Here is a 19592-nt window from a genome sequence, read left to right as displayed (position 1 = left end):
ATCAAGGGAGCACCACCAACCCCTTATCAAAGAGGGGCATCCTCCCACCTCCACCCCACCCCCACCATGCTCTGTATAGGCATGAGGGTGACCTGACCTCCCAGCCTCAGACCCCCCAACTCAGCACCCCCCTTTCCCCTCAGACACCCCCAACTCAGTCCCCTCTCCCCCCTCAGGCCCCCTCCCTCACTTAGGCCCCTGTCAGCACCACTTCCCCCTCAGACCCTTCACACTCAGCCACCCTTCAGGCCATGCACTTTAGCAGTGCCAATGGTGCTTCCTCCTGACACCCTGGCACTGATACCCTGGCCTGGCGTCTTGGGCCCCAAGGTGAGGGGGGGTGGTGGTTCAAGAAGGCAGGTCTAGTGGCCATTTACCACTCTGCTGCTGCCAGGTTGCAGCAGAAGGATCCTTCAAGAGTCCGCGGAGTTGGGTGTTCTCGGGGCTGGAGACAAGGAGTTGGCTTCACTATTCTCCCCTGGAGATGTCGTGGCTGGACTGACCCTTCTAGCCCCGGCAGACCTGAAGATCACCCCTGGCATGGTGATTTCAGACAGCCCTGTAATCAACTTCTGCATTCCTGCCTGTCAGCTGTGAAACTTCTGAAGTGGCCAGGTCACTTTAACCTCCATGCCCCCAGTCATCTGGCAGGATTTTAAATCATTGCAACACTCTATTCTGTAGCAGAGATTTTCCTTTCTGTCAGAAGCTGCAGGTGTGAACAGACCCCTTTGAAGTCCTCTGATGGAACCCGACTGGGCCCGGCAGCCCTCAGGCCCATCAGGAATCCCAATTTTTGGCTGACACTCCATTCACTGGTGCATCAGGATTCCTGCCAACTGTCTGAGGAGGTTGGTGAATCCCACCCACCCCCCACCCCCCCACCCTTCCATCTTCAGCTTTCACAATGGAATTGGATAAATGCTTCAAGGAGGAAGATAGGCGGCACGGTAGCACAGTGGTTAGCACTGCTGCTTCACAGCTCCAGGGTCCCAGGTTCGATTCCCGGCTCGGGTCACTGTCTGTGTGGAGTTTGCACATTCTCCTCGTGTCTGTGTGGGTTTCCTCCGGGTGCTCCGGTTTCCTCCCACAGTCCAAAGATGTGCGGGGTAGGTTGATTGGCCAGGTTAAAAATTGCCCCTTAGAGTCCTGGGATGTGTAGGTTAGAGGGATTAGCGGGTAAATATGTGGGGGTAGGGCCTGGGTGGGATTGTGGTCGGTGCAGACTCGATGGGCCGAATGGCCTCCTTCTGCACTGTAGGGTTTCTTTCTATGAAATGTTCTATTTCTATGAAATATTTGCATAGATGTGTGGAAAGACTTAGGGAGCGTGACTAACTGGATTGTTCTTCAAAAGAGCTGGAGTGGATAAGTGTCGAATAGCCTCTTTCGGTGCTGTACTAGTTGATAATTTTATAAATGTAAAAATTACGGTGTTGGCCTATACATATGGGTTGAGATCTGATCAAACCCTTAGCAAGCCCGGGAGGAAAGAATGGATGTGGAAACCATTTTCTTTGCCACTGGAGGCAAGGGACAAAACCACCTCAGTGATTGCATTCCCTCACTCCGAAAACACATTTGTTAGCTCATGCAGGCTATGGTTAGGATTAGAGTTATGACAATGGGATTCATCCCAGTTTAACTCAAGGAGCTATGGTGATGCATCTTTTTTTAATATACAACACACATTAGAAAGTACAAAATCATTTCATATAGGACAAAATTGCACCACACCTAGTGGTGCTTCTGCATCGCCCTACTGTAAATGTTGAAACAACTTGGATTTATATAGTCCCTTTAATATTGGGAAAAATCACAAAGCCACATAGGTGGCATAGTGGCAAGTGGTTAGCACTGCTGCCTCACAGCACCAGGGACGGGTTTGATTCCCAGCTTGGGTCACTGTCTGTGTGGAGTTTGTACGTTCTCCCTGTGTTTGCATGGGTTTCCTCCGAGTGCTCCAGTTTCCTCCCACAGTCTGAAAGAACCAAACAGGTGACGGAGTGTGGCGATGAGGGGAATTTCACAGTAACTTCATTGCAGTGTTGTGATTAATAAATAAACTTTAACTTTAAGGAGTTTTATCAAACAAAATTTGACAATGTGTCACAAAGAGAGCTGTTAGCACAGGTGGCCAAAAACTTGGTCAAAGAAGTAGGTTTTTAGAAGTGTCTTAATGTTGGGGGGAGGGGTAGAGAGATTAGGAAGGGAATTCCAGAGTTTAGGGCCTACGCAGCTGAAGGTACAGCCTCCAGGGTATCTGAGGGATGTGCAAGAAATGGAGCAGTGCAGGTATCTGAGGGTTATCGGACACAGATTACGAATGTAGGGAGAGGCATGCGATGGAAAAATTTGGAAAAAAGGCTGATAATCTTAGAAATTGAGGCATTGAAGAATCAGGTGACTACAGATGTAATGATTGAACGGGACTTGCTGTGAATTAGGGTATCTATTGACTGCAGTTTTTTGAATGAGCTCTGCAGAATGCAAGGGAACAATGCATTTCTCACATTACAACAATGACTTCAAGTATTCATTGTCTGTAAAGTGCTTTGAGATGTCTGGCGGTGACAAAAAGTGCTATATAAATGCAAATTTGCTTTCGAATAAATACATGTGTGAAAAGTGTTTGGAATATTAACCTCACTACACTGGACAAAGGATGAGGGTTAGTAATCGGGGAAGCACAGTGGCACAGTGGTTAGCACTGCTGCCTCACAGTGCCAGGGACCCGGGTTCAATTACCGGCTTGGATCACTGTCTGTGCGCAGCTTGCATGTTCTCTCCGTGTCCGCGTGGGTTTCCTCAGCGTTCTCCGGTTTCCTCACATGGTCCGAAAGACGTGCTGATTAGGTGCATTGGCCATGCTAAATTCTCCGTCAGTGTACCTGAACGGGCACTGGAGTGTGGCAACTTGGGAATTTTCACAGTAACTTCATTGCAGTGCTAATGTAAGCCTACTTGTGACACTAATAAATAAGCCTAAACCTAGCATCCTCTCCAATATGCTGAATTATCAAACAAATGCCTGCACTCTTTGGGAATGTGCACATTGAGAGTTATGAGTAAATGTTTAAAATGTACTCTCCCTCTATAGTGCCCAAATCATACCATACAATACAACTAAGCATTATTTAAGTAAGTTTGGAACTATATTGTTATGAGCATGTATATCCAGAATGGTACATCACCCACAATTGCACCTGTGCACATTGTAATGTTGAACTCCAAAACTCACCCAACAAACTCATGATTCTAGTATTTCAGTTTTCCAGTAAACCTACTTAAAATAGCCAAACACTTGTTGGATCTGCCTGGCTGCTTTAATATTGTGAAAAGTTGGATCACGATAAAAGTAATTTGGAAAAAGTAAAGAGATTGTATTTTGTGCTTTCACAGACTGATAATTCAAGGTCTTTTCTTTGTTTCTGTTTAGTTGACTTCGATAATTTTGCCTTTTAAATATGCATGTGCCTCAACTTGATTTTAATGCACCATTTGCCTTTCATATTATCCTAATCTTAAGAAGAAACTAAACCAAATAAACATGACCGGTGATAATTTATTTGATTTTCCTGTTAAATGTACCATCTCTGCTGAAGGGAAACAAAGATCCCCCTCCCAATGGGCGGAAAAATGGTCAGGCTTTGTTAATCACCTATTCTTTCAGGATTCTCTTCCTTCCTCCCCCTGCCCCTCCCCCATAACTATTGTGTGACTCTGCTGAGGATGTAACATGAGGTGCTAAACTCTACTGGTTTGTCTGCTTCCAGGATAAATGATTAACTAAGTAACTGCTTGAACAAGAAACCTCATTGTGATAAGGTCAGTCGTCCAAAAAAACTAAAGGGATTTGTACATGCCATCTTCGTTCAGTCAGGTGATGTTTTAAAAGCTGTGTTGATTTTAAGGGGCACTATTTGCACCTTTGGGGCAAGAATCACAAGGGGCCCACATGTTGACACTACTTTAAGCAAGATGTTTAGGATTGGTCTGGTTCACTGAGGCAGAAAGACCCTGAGTTACCTTTGTCACATACACCTTTTCTGGAACTTTCTTAGCGTCACTACTGCAATTCCATCCATTTCTGTTAAAAGTCACCCACTGTTAACTTGCTAAATTGCCTTAAGCTCTCAGCGGGGACCTCACTGGCTGAACTGAGAGTTAAGTGGAAGCTCAGGCTCCTGAAGAACGAAGCACCCATCTAAAAAGAGGTTGCATCCTGGACAAGTTTGTTGAGTCAGCCATCAAGAATGTAAGTGATACCAAGAAAGTGATATTGACCAATTGTAATTACAGATACCATCCCTGGCAAAACCAGAATGTTCATAGCAGTTCTGAGAACTTTTTAACCTTGCTACAAATAATGTTTTCCTTTCGTGGGTGAAATTCAACAATGAACTGTAATGTAATTCGCCCTTTTTAAAAATTTAAACCGGTGAAAAATTTCCCATTTTGAATTTATTTTTATTAACAGAATGAATGAGCTCTAAAACGTTTTGTCCAAGCATTTTAGTAGAAAACTTCTTATTTAAATATTTATGCTGGAAAACTTTTTAAGTACGCAAAATTCTATTTAATTTTTGGTACTGAAATAGCCTGCTGTGATCCGCAGTCCTAGTTAATGAGGCAATCGCAACACATGTACAGTGGCAGTTCTGACACTATAGTAATAGGAGATAGGATGCACAGATTCGGAGGCAATAATATCTTTCATGTATTAATATAAAATTAAAAATCATTGGAGTGTGGTAATAGAATTTTCCAAACCTAATTTAAATCCCTCACTGCATTACTGCTAATCAATATTTTTCTGATTGTTATCCTAACATACTTTGATTTGATTTAATATTGTCACATGTATTAGTATACAGTGAAAAGTATTGTTTCTTGCGCGCTATACAGACAAAGCATACTGTACTTAGGGAAGGAAAGGAAAGAATGCAGAATGTAGTGTTACAGTCATAGCTAGAGTGTAGAGAAAGATCAACTTAATGCGAGGTAGATCCATTCAAAAGTCTGATGGCAGCAGGGAAGAAGCTGTTCTTGTGTCGGTTGGTACGTGATCTCAGACTTTTGTATCTTTTTCCCGATGGAAGAAGGTGGGAGAGAGTATCTACAATTTACATATCAGTGTGGCATTATTATCATTAATATATCCTTAGCAATGAGTTCTCCAGTAGTGTTTCTCCACAATGTTAACTACCACCAATTTAAAATCCCGACATCAAGCTGTATTTAAATACCCTGCAGCAACATCGGTATTTGTTTGTGATTGTAGTCAGACATCTTTCTGGACTAGGCATTACATAAACTGTTTGTTCACACTGCTGGACTCTAGCATGTACCAAGTATCAGAGATATCCTATTGCTAAAACGCAGGCAAACACTATGTTTTGACATCTTCATCTATATTTTGTTGTCCAAAAGGATTAAAACTGTCCGTAGAGGAAAGGTGGGATTCTCCGGTCCTGTCCGTGGCGGGACCCATTACGCGCAAGGACAGAAAATTTGGCGTTCCGGCCAAAACTCCATTCACTGTTAGCAGCACTGGCACCAAAAATCTCAGCCGCGAACGAGAATGGAAGATTTTAGCCAGTGATTGAAATTTTATACATTTATAATCTTTGTATTCCTCATTTTATATTCTCATATAAATCACAGAAGAAGGCCATTTGGCCCATAACACTGAGGTGGCTATTTTGAAAGAGGTATCCAATTAGGCCTGTTCCCATGTTCTAGTCAGTTAATGATGTGGAGATGCCGGCGTTGGACTGGGGTAAACACAGTAAGAGTTTTAACAACACCAGGTTAAAGTCCAACCGGTTTATTTGGTAGCAAATACCATTAGCTTTCGGAGCGCTGCTCCTTCGTCAGATGGAGTGGAAATCTGCTCTCAAACAGGGCACAGAGACACAAAATCAAGTTACAGAATACTGATTAGAATGCGAATCCCTACAGCCAACCAGATCTTAAAGATACAGACAATGTGAGTGGAGGGAGCATTAAGCACAGGTTAAAGAGATGTGTATTGTCTCCAGACAGGACAGCCAGCAAGTCCAGGAGGCAAGCTGTGGGGGTTACTGATAGTGTGACATAAATCTAACATCCCGGTTTAGGCCATCCTCATGTGTGCGGAACTTGGCTATCAGTTTCTGCTCAGCGACTCTGCGCTGTCGTGTGTTGTGAAGGCCGCCTTGGAGAACGCTTACCCGAAGATCAGAGACTGAATGCCCGTGACCGCTGGAGCACTTCAGCGGTCATGGGCATTCAGCCTCTGATCTTCGGGTAAGCGTTCTCCAAGGCGGCCTACACGACACACGACAGCGCAGAGTCGCTGAGCAGAAACTGATAGCCAAGTTCCACACACATGAGGACGGCCTAAACCAGGATGTTGGACTTATGTCACACTATCAGTAACCCCCACAGCTTGCCTCCTGGACTTGCTGGCTGTCCTGTCTAGAGACAATACACATCTCTTTAACCTGTGCTTAATGCTCCCTCCACTCACATTGTCTGTATCTTTAAGATCTGGTTGGCTGTAGGGATTCGCATTCTAATCAGTATTCTGTAACTTGATTTTGTGTCTCTGTGCCCTGTTTGAGAGCAGATTTCCACTCCATCTGACGAAGGAGCAGCGCTCCGAAAGCTAATGGTATTTGCTACCAAATAAACCGGTTGGACTTTAACCTGGTGTTGTTAAAACTCTTACCTAGTCAGTTAAGCCAGACTGCTGGAACTTTTGTGTCACAATTGACCCAGAAATGAGCTTCAACCATATATTCGCACTTTTTAAAAATTAATTTGTGGGACGTGGGTGTCGTTGGCTAGCCAACATTTATTGCCCATCCCTACCCTTGTTCAGAGGGCAGTTGCGATTCAACCACATTTCTGTGGCTCTGGAGTCACATGTAGGTCAGAGCAGGTAAGGACAGCAGATTTCAGCAGCACTAAAGACATTAGTGAACTAGATGGGTTTTTCTAACAACAATGTTTTGGTGGTCATCAGTAGCTTTTTAATTCCATGACCTGGATGAGGAAGTGGAGGGATGGGTTGGTAAGTTTGTCGACGACACGAAGGTTGGTGGCGTTGTGGATAGTTTGGAGGGATGTCAGAAGCTGCAGCGTGACATAGATAGGATGCAAGACTGGGCGGAGAAGTGGCAGATGGACTTCAACCCGGATAAATGTGTAGTGGTACATTTTGGCAAGTCAAATGGGATGAAGGAGTACAATATAAAGGGTAAGACTCTTCGCAGTGTAGAGGATCAGAAGGACCTTGGGGTCCGGGTCCATAGGACTCTTAAATCGGCCTCGCAGGTAGAGGAGGTGGTTAAGAAGGTGTATGGTGTGCTGGCCTTCATCAATCGAGGGATTGAGTTTAGGAGTCGGGAGATAATGATGCAGCTTTATAAGACCCTCGTCAGACCCCACTTGGAGCACTGTGCTCAGTTCTGGTTGCCTCATTACAGGAAGGATGTAGAAATTATTGAAAGGGTGCAGAGAAGATTTACAAGGATGTTGCGTGGATTGGGTGGCATGCCTTACGAGGATAGGTTGAGGGAGCTCGGTCTTTTCTCCTTGGAGAGATGAAGGATGAGAGGTGACCTGATAGAGGTGTACAAGATCTTGAGAGGTATAGATCGGGTGGATTCTCAGAGGCTTTTTTCCAGGGCTGAAATGGCTGCTACGAGAGGACACAGGTTTAAGGTGCTGGGGAGTAGGTACAGAGGAGATGTCAGGGGTAAGTTTTTCACTCCAAGGGTGGTGGGTGAGTGGAATCGGCAAACTCGATAGGGTCTTTTAAGAGACTTCTGGATGAGTACATGGGACTTAATAGGATTGAGGGTTATAGGTAAGCCTATATATAGGCCTAGGTAGGTAGGGACATGACCGGTGCAACTTGTGGGCCGAAGGGCCTGTTTGTGCTGTAGTTTTTCTATGTTCTATGTTCTATGTTCTATTGTTTTTGTTGAATTCAAATTCCACCACCTGCTGTAGTGGGATTTGAACCCGGGTCCCCAGAACATTAGTTGGGTTTCTGGATTAATAATCTAACAATGGTACCACTAGGCCATCACCTCCTTAAACACTGCCTATTTCAATCTCCTTTACTTTTCACCACTTCACCCCTGCTTAGCTCAGTTGCTGCTGAAATGCTTATACGTGACTTTGTTCCCACGAGACTTGGCTATTTCAATGGATTCCCAGCTGACCTTCCACATTCTATCCTTGGTAGACTTGAGGTCATCCAAAACCCAGCTGCCTGTGTCTCCTCACACTAAATCACATTCACCTCTTACCTCAGTGTACTCGTTGACCTAGATCACCTCCCGGTCAAACAATGTCTTGATTTGAAAATTCTCACCCTTGTTTTTGAATCCTTCCATGGCCTTGTCTCTATCTTTACAATCTTTTTCAACCTCACATCCCTCTGATCTATTTGCGCTCCCCTAATTCTGGCCTCTTGAGCATCTCTGATTTTAATCACTCCACCACTGGTGACCTGGACCTGAGCTCTGAAATTTTTACCCTGTTCCTGTCTGCCTTTTTACCTCACTTTCCTTCTTTAAGGCACTCCTTAAAACTTGCCTAATTGTGCAAGCTTTTGATAATCTGAATAGCTGGAATTTTCTAGTCATTCTCGCTGGCAGGGTCTGCTGGTCCTGCCGACGGTAGGCCCCCACTGCAGGTTTCCCGGTGGCAGAGGTGTATAGAATGGGAAACTCCATTGACAATAGTGGGATCTCTGATCCCACCTCTGGCCAATGGCGGGTCATCTCCACTGCCGCAAAACATTGCGGGAGTATGGAAAATCCCATCCAATATCTCTTTGTGGCTTGTGACTTTGTCTTACATTCAAACATGCAAAATAGGAGCAGAAGTTGGCCATTTGGCCCTTTGAACCTGCTCCACCATTTGTAAAAACATGGCTGATTTGTGTGTTTTAAGTTCTACATTCCCATCTACCTCCGATAGCCTTTGCTACCCTTGCCTAATGCTAATCTATCTACCCCTGCCTTAAAACTGTTCAATAACCCCACCTCCATTGCCTTCTGAGGCAGACGACGGGATTTTCCGGCTTTACTCACCCCAGAACAGGAAAATCCTGCCTGAAGTCAATGGACTTTTGCATGGTCCACCCCAGCCCGCTATGCTTCCCCTGGCGGGTGGGACGGGAAAATTCCCCCCGAGAGTTCCAAAGTCTCTCAAACCCCTTGCGGGGTGGGGGGGGAGGTTCTGTTAATTCTCCTGTGGAGCACAAATTGGAACATCTTAATACATGAAAGGTGCAATTTTATTGTATTGTAATGTAATGTAATTGAGATTTGACAAAGGGTCATCTGGACTCGAAACATCAGCTCTTTTCTCTCCTTTCAGATGCTGCCAGACCTGCTGAGATTTTCCAGCATTTTCATTTTTGGCAATATAATTGTAAGCTGTTTCAGCAAACCTGTCTCTGTGCAATTACCCAGCTTGCCTCTGTCCGAGCGAATTCCTGTGGCTTGATACAACAGAATAGAACTTTATTGTCCATATAAAATTGGAAATTTGTTTTTGGCTGCACCTCCAGCAGAGCATATAATCCATACAGTCATTCATTTAAAAGCTGTGAATATTTCATGTATACCAACATTCATGCATTTGCACATATATAACATACACCCATGCAAACATAAAACTCTGCCATTAATAACTTAATGCAGCTGAAGAACTAAGATAACTAAAAATGGTGGATTGAATTTACATTGCTAGTTAGTAAGCTTGTGACACTGGGAACAAAATACCTCCTGACAATAGACGTTCGAAAGCACCGGCCTGAAGGGAGCCTTTTAAGTTGAGGATATAAAGAGTGAGAGCAATCACTAATGATGGCCTGAGCTTTCCTCTTACATGCATTATTAACTAAATTATTGAGCTGTGACTGCTGTCTACCAATGATTTTCCCTGCAGTGTTGACAATTCTAGCCAGCTTACTTTTGTATTTCACACTCGGGTTACCATACCAAACTGTCATGTTGAATGTTAGGATGCTCTCTACCAGACTTTAGCTCTAAAACATCCTGACTCACTCCAAACCCCTTCAGTTGTATAATTAAAAACATAGGGTGGGATTTTCCGGCTGCACTCCCCAAGGCCGGAAATTCCTGCCCGAGGTCAATGGGCCTTTGGATGGTCCATCCCGCCCACTACGATTCCCGTGGTGAGCGGGACAGGAAAATTCCACCAATAGAATGCGAGTTTTTTTTAAAGTGCAGTGAATGTTGGCTTCTGGTCTGTGCTCCCAGATACTTGTAACACTCTACAATCTCTATCAGTTGGTGTTGCAAAGAAAGACACAAAGTCTGGTTGTAATTTAGAGAGTAACTAAATTCTATTTTTGTTAATGAGTGGGAATTGTATTTATTTGAACAGAATACCATTAGGATCTTGTTCTATTCAGGAATAGTTAATAGTTCGAAGGGATTTATTCACTTTGCTAATAGTTTAGTTAATTTGCTCACTGTTAGATAAATAAATTGTTACGTGTTGACTTTAGAGAGAGTGTCAGGGATTTATTTTTTATTTAACCACGAGAAGTTGCTGAAGAGCAGATCACACCACTTCACACAGACGTTTTACAGATTATAGGGCGAGGTATTCCTTTTTGGGTGTTTTGGTGCTAGTTCTCAGAGGGGGATCAACCTCTGCTTTATAACAGTTGGTCTTTAAGATAGAGGTTTGCACATACACGGGCCATTGCTATATAAAAGTAGCTCTTTGGTTTTATCTACATTGATCTGCAATGTATGTAGACTTTTGATGTTGTGCTGACATGTCCTTGTGTTTCAGATGTGTGGTGTACATGTGCGTAGAATATGCCCAGTCTCTAGTGCATCACATTGCAAATATCAACATGGACAGACTGTCTACACATTTTACATTAACAAAGGGTTTGGAGTAGTGAAATTGAAAGGAATGCAGCCGGTATCCCTGACCTATTTATCTTCAAAACAAAAGTCTTACAAATCTAGAGTTCTATCAAAGTGCATTTCCTTTAATTTAGCAAGTTATATCCTCCTTAGTTTAACAGGACTTTTTTGTACTTTTAGCATTGAAGACGGATGTAACAAATTTTTTCTACTGTCACTAAACATTAAAAGCCACCTTCTTCTCTCAGATAGCAGATACAATAGTGCGATAATGAGACTCCATGTCTGCAACTGCAACCCTGTCTCCATGGCAATTATCCAGCTTGTCCTACTTGTTTCCAACTGCTTCAATCAAGCACTACATCAAACTGTAAATCCGCTGATAAGTAACTCCCCATTCACCGCTCTGTGGAATGCACCCAGTGAACAATGTGAGACCAAATTTGGAGTTACTGTGGACCTGAGTCTTTTTGAAATCATCGGCAGCCCATTAGAAACTGCAACAGGACAACCCATTACGATATTCTACCATAACAGGCTTGGTTACTACCCCTATTACGATGAGTTAACCAAAGAGTCATTTAATGGTGGCATCCCCCAACTGGCACCCTTCGACCTTCACTATGAGAAGCTAATAAAAGATTTTCAATACTACATTCCTTCAAAAGCAGGACCCGGAATTGCAATCATAAACTGGGAGAACTGGAGACCTCAGTGGGTAAGGAACTGGGACCAGAAAGATATTTACCGGACAAAATCTGTCGAGCTGGTTCTGCAACGGAATCAATTGCTAAATACAAGTTACGCAACTGTGATTGCCAAGAACGAATTTGAAGAGCAGGCAAAAAACTTGATGTTAAAAACTTTAAAATTAGGGAAGTCATTAAGACCGAATCATCTCTGGGGATATTACTTATACCCAGAGTGTTACAATTACAACTACAAGGATGAAATCACTAACTACACAGGGAGTTGTCCTGACATTGAAATCACAAGAAATAATGAGCTTCTCTGGCTGTGGAATGAAAGCACAGCGCTGTTTCCTTCCATCTACCTGCAGACAATGCTGCGGTCTTCAACCACTGCGGCTAAGTTTGTGCGTCACCGTGTTCAGGAAGCAAAGCGGGTCGCATTACTTTCCAGTCAGAAATACACACCACCTCTATACGTTTATACCAGGCCAGTGTTCACCAATGCTCAGGCTGAATACCTATCTGAGGTAAGTTAACTTGGATGTATGAGAATAGAAACAAACCTTTAGCTCGCCAAAAGTAAGTCTAAAGCATCACAATTTCCTGTAGTTTTGGACTATTTTATATAAATAAATAAGAATTTCTTTGGGGGAATCTTGCAATGCAAAATCACAGTGGTTAGGACTGCTGCCTCACAGCGTCAGGGACCCAGGTTTGGTTCCCGTCTTGGGTCACGGTCTGTGTGGAGTTTGCACGTTCTACCTGTGTCTGTGTGAGTTTCCTTCGGGTGCTCTGGTTTCCTCCCACTGTCCAAAAGACGTGCTGGTTAGGTGCATTGGCGATGCTAAATTCTCCCTCAGTGTACCCGAACAGGCGCCGGAGTGTGGCAACTAGGGGGTTTTCACAGTGAATTCATTGCAGTGTTAATGTAAAATCAAAATTATTCTGGTGATATGGAATTGTTTTCTTCAGATAGAATTTATGTATTGTTTTTCTTTTTTTTGCAGATTGATCTTGTTCATACAATTGGGGAAAGTGCTGCTCTGGGAACAGCAGGATTTGTTATTTGGGGTAGTTTAAGTATGACTGAGACAGAGGTAAATATCTTTGATGATTACCCATTTATGTGATAAATGCATTGTTCATATTGCAGTTATTTGGGATTGTCAAAGCCTGTTCTCCTCAATTTGCCAGTGCGTTAATTAATTACCTGTGGTGAAACCAGGTTGCACAGGCCTTAGATAGGCTGTCAAACTTGGGACTATCAACAATTTATTTCATGGCTCAAAACTGAAGAAAATATCAAATGGGCAAGCTCAAGCTGCCGGTGTCTATTGAGATCCATTATAAGCATTGACTTTAGGTTTGGAGGTATTGGAATAGTTTAAAAACAAATGCTCACATTTCCTTTTGTTCCTTCTATTTGAAACCAGGTTGCGGGGAGGGGTGTTTTGTAACTAACTTCACCTCGGAGCAGATTGCCTGGTATTCTTCAACTCTTCAGAGTCGAGGGTACCTTGCTTTCACACTAAAATGAGTCCTTGAGTGACCGAGGACTTCAATGTCACAGTCTTTGTCACAGATGGGACAGACAGACACTGGTTGGAGGAGCAGCAGGGTGGGGTGCCAGGTTGCCTCATGTTTCTTTCACTGTGAACGCTTGGCTTCAGCTTGCTCTCGACGGTGAAACTGTGTTCAACTCCTTCCCAAATGCTCTTCCTCCACTTCTGGTGGTCTTGGGCCAGGGATTTCCAGGTATCGTTGAGGATGTTGCATTTTTTTCAAGGAGGCTTTGAAGGAGTTATCAAATCATAGAATCCCTATAGTACAGAAGGAGGCCATTCGGCCCATTGAGTTTGTACCAAACACATTCCCATCCTGGCCCTATTCCCGTAACCTCACACATTTACCCTGCTAATCCCCCTGACACAAAGGGGCAATTTAGCATGGCCAATCAATCAAACTCGCACCTAACTCACAGGAAACCCATGCAGACAAGGGGAGAATGTGCAAACTCCATACAGACAGTGACCGAGGCCAGAATTGAACCTGGGTCCCTGGCACTATGAGGCAGCAGTGCTAACCACTGTGCCACCATGTCCTAGAAGTATTTTATTTGTCATCTTTGATCATTTGCTGCTTTGAAGCTTTGAGTAGAGTTTAGCCCAATTGTATCCCATTGATCTGGGAAATCTATTCCTTCAACTGTTCGGATAATAATGTTGTGAGTTATCCCCTCACTGCTAACAGGACAGCACGAGACACTGGCGTTTCTTTCTTAAATTATATAAAATAAATTTAGCGTTGATGATTACAGACCTGGAACTCAGTGATAATTTTGTTATGCACTCAGAAAATAATTAAAGTTGAGCCCTTTTTTGTGTGTCAACTCTGGTGGTTGTTAGCCCTCTTGCAAGGTTCTGGTTTGAAGTCCAAGAAGGGGCTTAAGGCTCCGAAAGCTTGTGGCTTTTGCTGCCAAATATACCTGTTGGATTTTAACCTGGTGTTGTTAAACTTCTTATTGAAGTCCAACCCCAGGGCTTGAGTACAAAAATCCAAGCTGTATCGGTCAGAGGGCTGCACTGCCAGAGACGCTGGGACAGATTTTTCTGGAAATCGACACAGGCCGATAATGGACAGGAAAAGCGGCATTGAAGCTGTCAACAGCAGCGACGGCTTTCTCTACTGTGCAGTGCTGAACTTGGAGGGGACGGGGTAGAGGGAAGAAATATCAAGGAGTGGGTCCCACGACATAACTCTGACAGGGCAGGCTCTGATTCACCCACCCTGCCAGAAACCTAGTAACTCAAGGATTTTAGTGTAATTTTTAAAGGCCTTTCCAGCATAAAGGAGTTCACCCCTGCAGCCCCCTCCAGCACTGTTACCTGACAGTGCCCAGATACTGCCAGAGGGCAGTGCCAGGAGGCTGCCTGGACCTTCTTCACCTCCTGAGTGATGCAGTCACCTGAGCTCCCCGGGAGGTCTGCTCGCCAGGTGCACGTCTTGGGAGACCAGTCGAGTTTCGTGCTGTTCTGCCCTCACACTGACGCAGATGGATTTTCTGTCTGTGGGAGGGGGTATGTTTCAGGCTAATGAAACGTTAATGATCCTGATGTTCAATGTCAGGAAACACACCCCATTACTGACATGGGGCGGGGACAATAGCATCACCTCTTTATGTCGATGTAAAACACGAGTTGACTGTCCTCATGGTACTTTCCACTCCTATCGACGAACCTGTCCACCGCGATCGGCAGTTGAAAATCCCGGCCATTGTCTTTCAGACAAATGTTAAACTGAGGCCCCATCGGTCTACTTGGGTTGATTTTTTTTTTATTCACTCAAGGGACATGGGTGTCGCTGGCTGGCCAGCATTTATTGCCCATCCCTAGTTGGCCTTGGAGGGCAGTTGAGAGTCAACCACATTGCTGTGGCTCTGGGGTCACATGTAGGCCAGACCAGGTAAAGACAGCAGATTTCCTTCTCTAAAGGACATTAGTGAACCGGATGGGTTTTTCCGACAACCGACAATGGTCATCAGTAGATTCGTAATTCCAGATTTTAAAAATGAATTCAAATTCCATAATCTGCTGTGGCGGGATTCGAACCTGGGTCCATTAGCATTAGCTGAGTTTCTGGATTAATAGCCTAGAGATAACACCACTAGGCCATCGCCTCCCCTCGGATATTAAATATTCCATGGCATGGTTTTGAAGAAGATCAGGAAGTTATTCCTGGTGTCCTGATCAATGTTTATGCCTCAGTCAGCATCACAAAAACAAATGATCTAGTCATTATCTTCTTGCTGTTTGTGGGAGCTTGCTGTGTGCAAATTGGCTGCCTTATTTCCTATGTTATAACAGTGGCTACACTTCAAAATAAATTCATTGGTTGTAAAGCACTTTGTGACATCTGATGATCATGAAAAGCACTATAACAAATGCAGATCTTCCTGTCCCTTAAGATGTGGCCATTTGCTACCCAATACAAATGTATTACATGTGCCTACCTTCCAATCTAATCTCAGAAGGCCTGACTTTCTAAATATACAATGTTGTTAGCTATAAACAGTAATTCAGGAATGATTTACAGGCCATAATCACTTAACTGGGAATTAAATGCTCATGTTTAGTCCTGAATAATAATTATCATTGATGAAATGAGGACATGATCAGCTATTGATGATGCTAACCATCTGAAATGAGATTTGTCCCTGGAGCCCTTATCTAAGATCCACTCTGACCCACTGCATACGTCCCTGCCTTAAATCTGGATACATGTTCATTGCTTAGTTGCAGATATATGTGCTATTTTATCTCACTTGACTTGAAATATGCTATCATGGCCTCTGATTTAGGGCTATCAATCTCATCTGTGTGGAGTTTGCACATTCTCCCTGTGTCTGTGTGGGTTTCCTCTGGGTGCTCTGGTTTCCTCCCACAATCCAAAGATATGTGGGTTAGGTTGATTGACCATGCTAAACCCTATTGTCAGGGGGATTAGCAGGGTAAATATGTGGGTTTACGGGAATAGGGCCTGGGTGGGATTGTGATTGGTGCAGGCCTGATGGGCCGAATGACCTCCTTCTGTACTGTAGAGATTCTATGGTTCTATGATTTCTATGATCTTTAAATGTTGCATTTTTAACGTACAGTATTGTGGAAGCATTTGTGGTACTTTGGATCAACTTCCATCCTTCTGTGCATATTTGTATTGAAGCCGTAAGTCAGTGGCCTTGATTATATGTTTGTTTACATGTGTAGTTGACTCTCATGATGGATGAGTGGCCATGAAACATGGGAGAAATTTGAAGTTCCTCTTGCACCATGAGGAGATATATACTCTTCTAGTTGTGAAAAAGCCTGACACTAATAAAATGCTATTGACACACAATGGGAAATCCTGTGTATTTTCAGCTTACGGTTTCATGAGCAAACTGACTGTAGGTCAAAATTTTTACTTCAGGCAATGGCTTTAGAAGATAAGCTGAGGTCCAAATGTAAAACAACAGTGAAGGTACCCACCAATCAAAATATAACTTTTATAGCTAGATTCAATCATCTTGTTGTGAAATATTTAGTTTTTCTCTTTAAATGTGCTAAAAACATTAGCTAGTCTCAGCAGACTGAGGGCCAAAAGAATAGTAACCACAGCACAATTGATTGGATCAATATTTTCTCATTGGACTATTCTTATCTGTATTAAAATACAAGAAGTAAATTCTAATTACAATAAATATATTTGGAGATCAACCCATCAGAAGGAATTTTCATTGCGCTGGAACACAGAGCCAGCATGTGACACGATGGTTTAGGGCAGCTCTGTGGCACAGTGGTTAGCACTGCTGCCTCACAGTGCCAGAGACCCAGATTCGATTCCCGGCTTGGGTCACTGTGGAGTTTGCACATTCTCCCCGTGTCTGTGTGGGTTTGCTCCGGTTTCCTCCCACAATCTAAAGATGTGCGGGGTAGGTGGATTGGCCATGCTAAATTTACCCTTAGTGTTGGGGGGAGTAGCATGGGTAAATGTATGGGAGTATGGAGATAGGGCCTGGGAGGATTGTGGTCGGTGCTGCCTTGATGGGCTGAATAGCCTCCTTCTACACTGTAGGGATCCAATGATTCAGTCATTTGGAGATAAAATAGCATAATTTCTATGGAGTTGTAATCGGAAATTTGATAAAACTATTTATTAGTTAAGCTATTTTTATATAATTGACAAAAGCAATATGTCTTGTGTCAAGTGTGTCGTCATTCAGTCCAGGCATCGCACTGAGTTACAGAGGCGAACCAAACTTTAAAAGAAAAACAAAGAAAACTCTGACCTAGAGGTTAAAATTTACAAACAATTTAATAATCTTTAGTTCAACTGATGAATTAACGAGCTACTTTACATTAACCCCAAATAAAAGCAAAATAATGCTGGGGATTTGAAATGAAAACAGGAAGTGTTGGAAAAATGGAGCTGGTCTGGCCTAGAAGAATGCAAAGAGTTCTGAAGAAGAGTCTTATTGGCCTTGAAAATCCTCAGTTTTTCCAGCACTTTCTGTTTTTATTATAAATTAGTCTTGATTCTCATTGCTTTGAGTGCCTTGAGGAGGCAGGCTGGATTAACAGGTAAGCATCATAACTGTGCTCAGAGCTCAAAGTGCTTGTGCGTAGTAACACATGGATATGTCTGTATTTTACTAGATGTAAATTGTTTTATCATTGTTTGACTTGGGAGAAACCACTTGTGACTCTATTGTATTTTGCAGAACACGTGTTTGGCTATTGCTGACTATGTTAAGGAAATCCTGAATCCTTATATTGTTAATGTGACGTCTGCAGCAAGGCTGTGCAGTAAAATACTATGTCAGAAGAAAGGCCGATGTGTGCGCAAGAACTGGGACGCCCCCCATTACCTGCATTTGAACCCTGCAAGTTTCCGAATCGGCCGAAGCATCGATGGATACTCGGTCATAGGACGAGCTTCCTTTGAAGATATTGTTTTCATGACAGAAAAGTTCACTTGTCAGTGCTATGCAGAGCAAAACTGTGAACCTGCCAGTGACATAGTAAACTATATCACTGAGTTGGACGCTTGTGTTGATTCTTACAACTGCGTCATCTCAAATCCCGATCCAGAAACGCCCATAAAATCAAACCTAATTAATTCAACTTCAGCTAATTCAACTTCAATTAATTCAACTACTCCTTCCCAAAATTATGCTTGCTCTGTGGATGGTCACTTTCCCCCTAATTTTGGCATAATTTTTAGTGTACTTTACATAACACTTCAAATGTGACTTTTCTAAAATGTGCTCCATTCCTTTCTAACTTGCTTTCCTTAATGAGCGCCTTGAATTTAACTTGGATTCTCACAGGCACTATTTAAAGAGTGACCTGCTGGAATAGTTCAGTTAGTGTTCAAATGTGAATGTTTTGTCCTTGGATAGATCAGAATATCCTGTACTTCAAATGGTTGGTCAATCTACTAATTCAGCCCTTTGAGTGTTTGATCTTCCATTTACATGTTGCATGTTTGATTTCTATGGATCATGTCACTCGAGCTCATTTGTTTTAGATGGGTGAGTTTTGTCAGTCTGCAAGTAGTGTACTGAATAAATTTCCCACTCAACTGATTGTGGATTATTCAAAAATGTAATCAATCTCTGTGGATAACTGTACGTTAAGGTACGTGTAACATATCACAGAGTAGTGATTCTAGTACAATGAATATTAAATTGCACTTTTTGAGTGCACCTTTATAATTGAGGATCTACGTAACTGAATCTTTTTCTTCTACTGCCAGAGAGCTGCCGTACAGAGGTCGGATGATACTTCACAAATTAGGATGAAAATGTTAGCTTTATCTAACAAGAGGAAGAAAATGTCCAAAACTAAAAAAAAAATCTTCTTGTCCAGTCTACTGAAGCCAGTTACTAGTCAAAGCTAAAACCCCTTTTTGTAAATGTCCACTTACACTTCAACTGCTACAAACATGAGGTGGAATTTTCCCCAAAAAATTCTAAGTGTCAAATTCGCGGGAGTGGGACTTCAGACAAGAATCTCCTACACTCTGTGCAATGCAGAGGCCATCAGCGTGAATCTTATTACATTTCAGGGAGTGGGGCCTATTCCCGCCCAGGAGGCTCAAACCAACAGGCATCTGTGCATGCGCGGTGGCCCCGAACTGTCAGCCTCCTGATTGCTGGCCAGCCCCGGAACTTCCACAGTGCTTTCCTCCTCCCCACCCCCCACCCCAGCAGTCCTGATGCCGCCCCCCCCCCCCCCCCGCCCCCCGGCGCCCATGACAATCCCCCTCACCCCGCAGTGAAGACCCCGTTCCCCCCCCCAGGCTGACCAACACCCCTCCCCCACCCCCACAGCACGCCCCGATTATTGGCCCCCCCTCCTGCCCTGACCGATTCCAATGCAGAGTGGCAGCAGGACCCCCCCACCCTGCTGATTGCCCCATAAACCCTGCTCTGATGGCACTGCCC

The 19592-nt window shown here is 43.5% G+C and overlaps 1 protein-coding gene across 4 annotated transcripts; it reads left to right on the top strand.

The window, feature by feature from the left end:
* Positions 1–3729: 3729 nt before the first annotated feature.
* On the top strand, positions 3730–18816 carry LOC144499119 (hyaluronidase-5-like). 4 transcript variants are annotated; one of them, XM_078221199.1, is made up of 4 exons: positions 3730–3828; positions 11165–12135; positions 12616–12705; positions 17865–18816. In XM_078221199.1, the coding sequence occupies exons 2-4, from the start codon at positions 11188–11190 to the stop codon at positions 18393–18395; spliced, it is 1569 nt and encodes a 522-aa protein (XP_078077325.1). In that variant the 5' UTR covers positions 3730–3828; positions 11165–11187; the 3' UTR covers positions 18396–18816. The 4 variants fall into 4 exon arrangements, with proteins under 4 accessions (XP_078077325.1, XP_078077324.1, XP_078077323.1 ...); XM_078221198.1 differs by lacking the exon at positions 3730–3828 and adding an exon at positions 3847–3883 and having other exon boundaries at positions 11097–12135; XM_078221197.1 differs by lacking the exon at positions 3730–3828 and adding an exon at positions 3849–4258.
* The last annotated feature ends 776 nt before the right edge of the window (positions 18817–19592 follow it).

Source organism: Mustelus asterias, chromosome 9 (genome assembly GCF_964213995.1).
Source record: "Mustelus asterias chromosome 9, sMusAst1.hap1.1, whole genome shotgun sequence".
NCBI lineage: Eukaryota > Metazoa > Chordata > Chondrichthyes > Carcharhiniformes > Triakidae > Mustelus > Mustelus asterias.
Note: the sequence above shows the minus strand (reverse complement) of the source record. Positions and strands in the feature narration are given on the sequence as shown.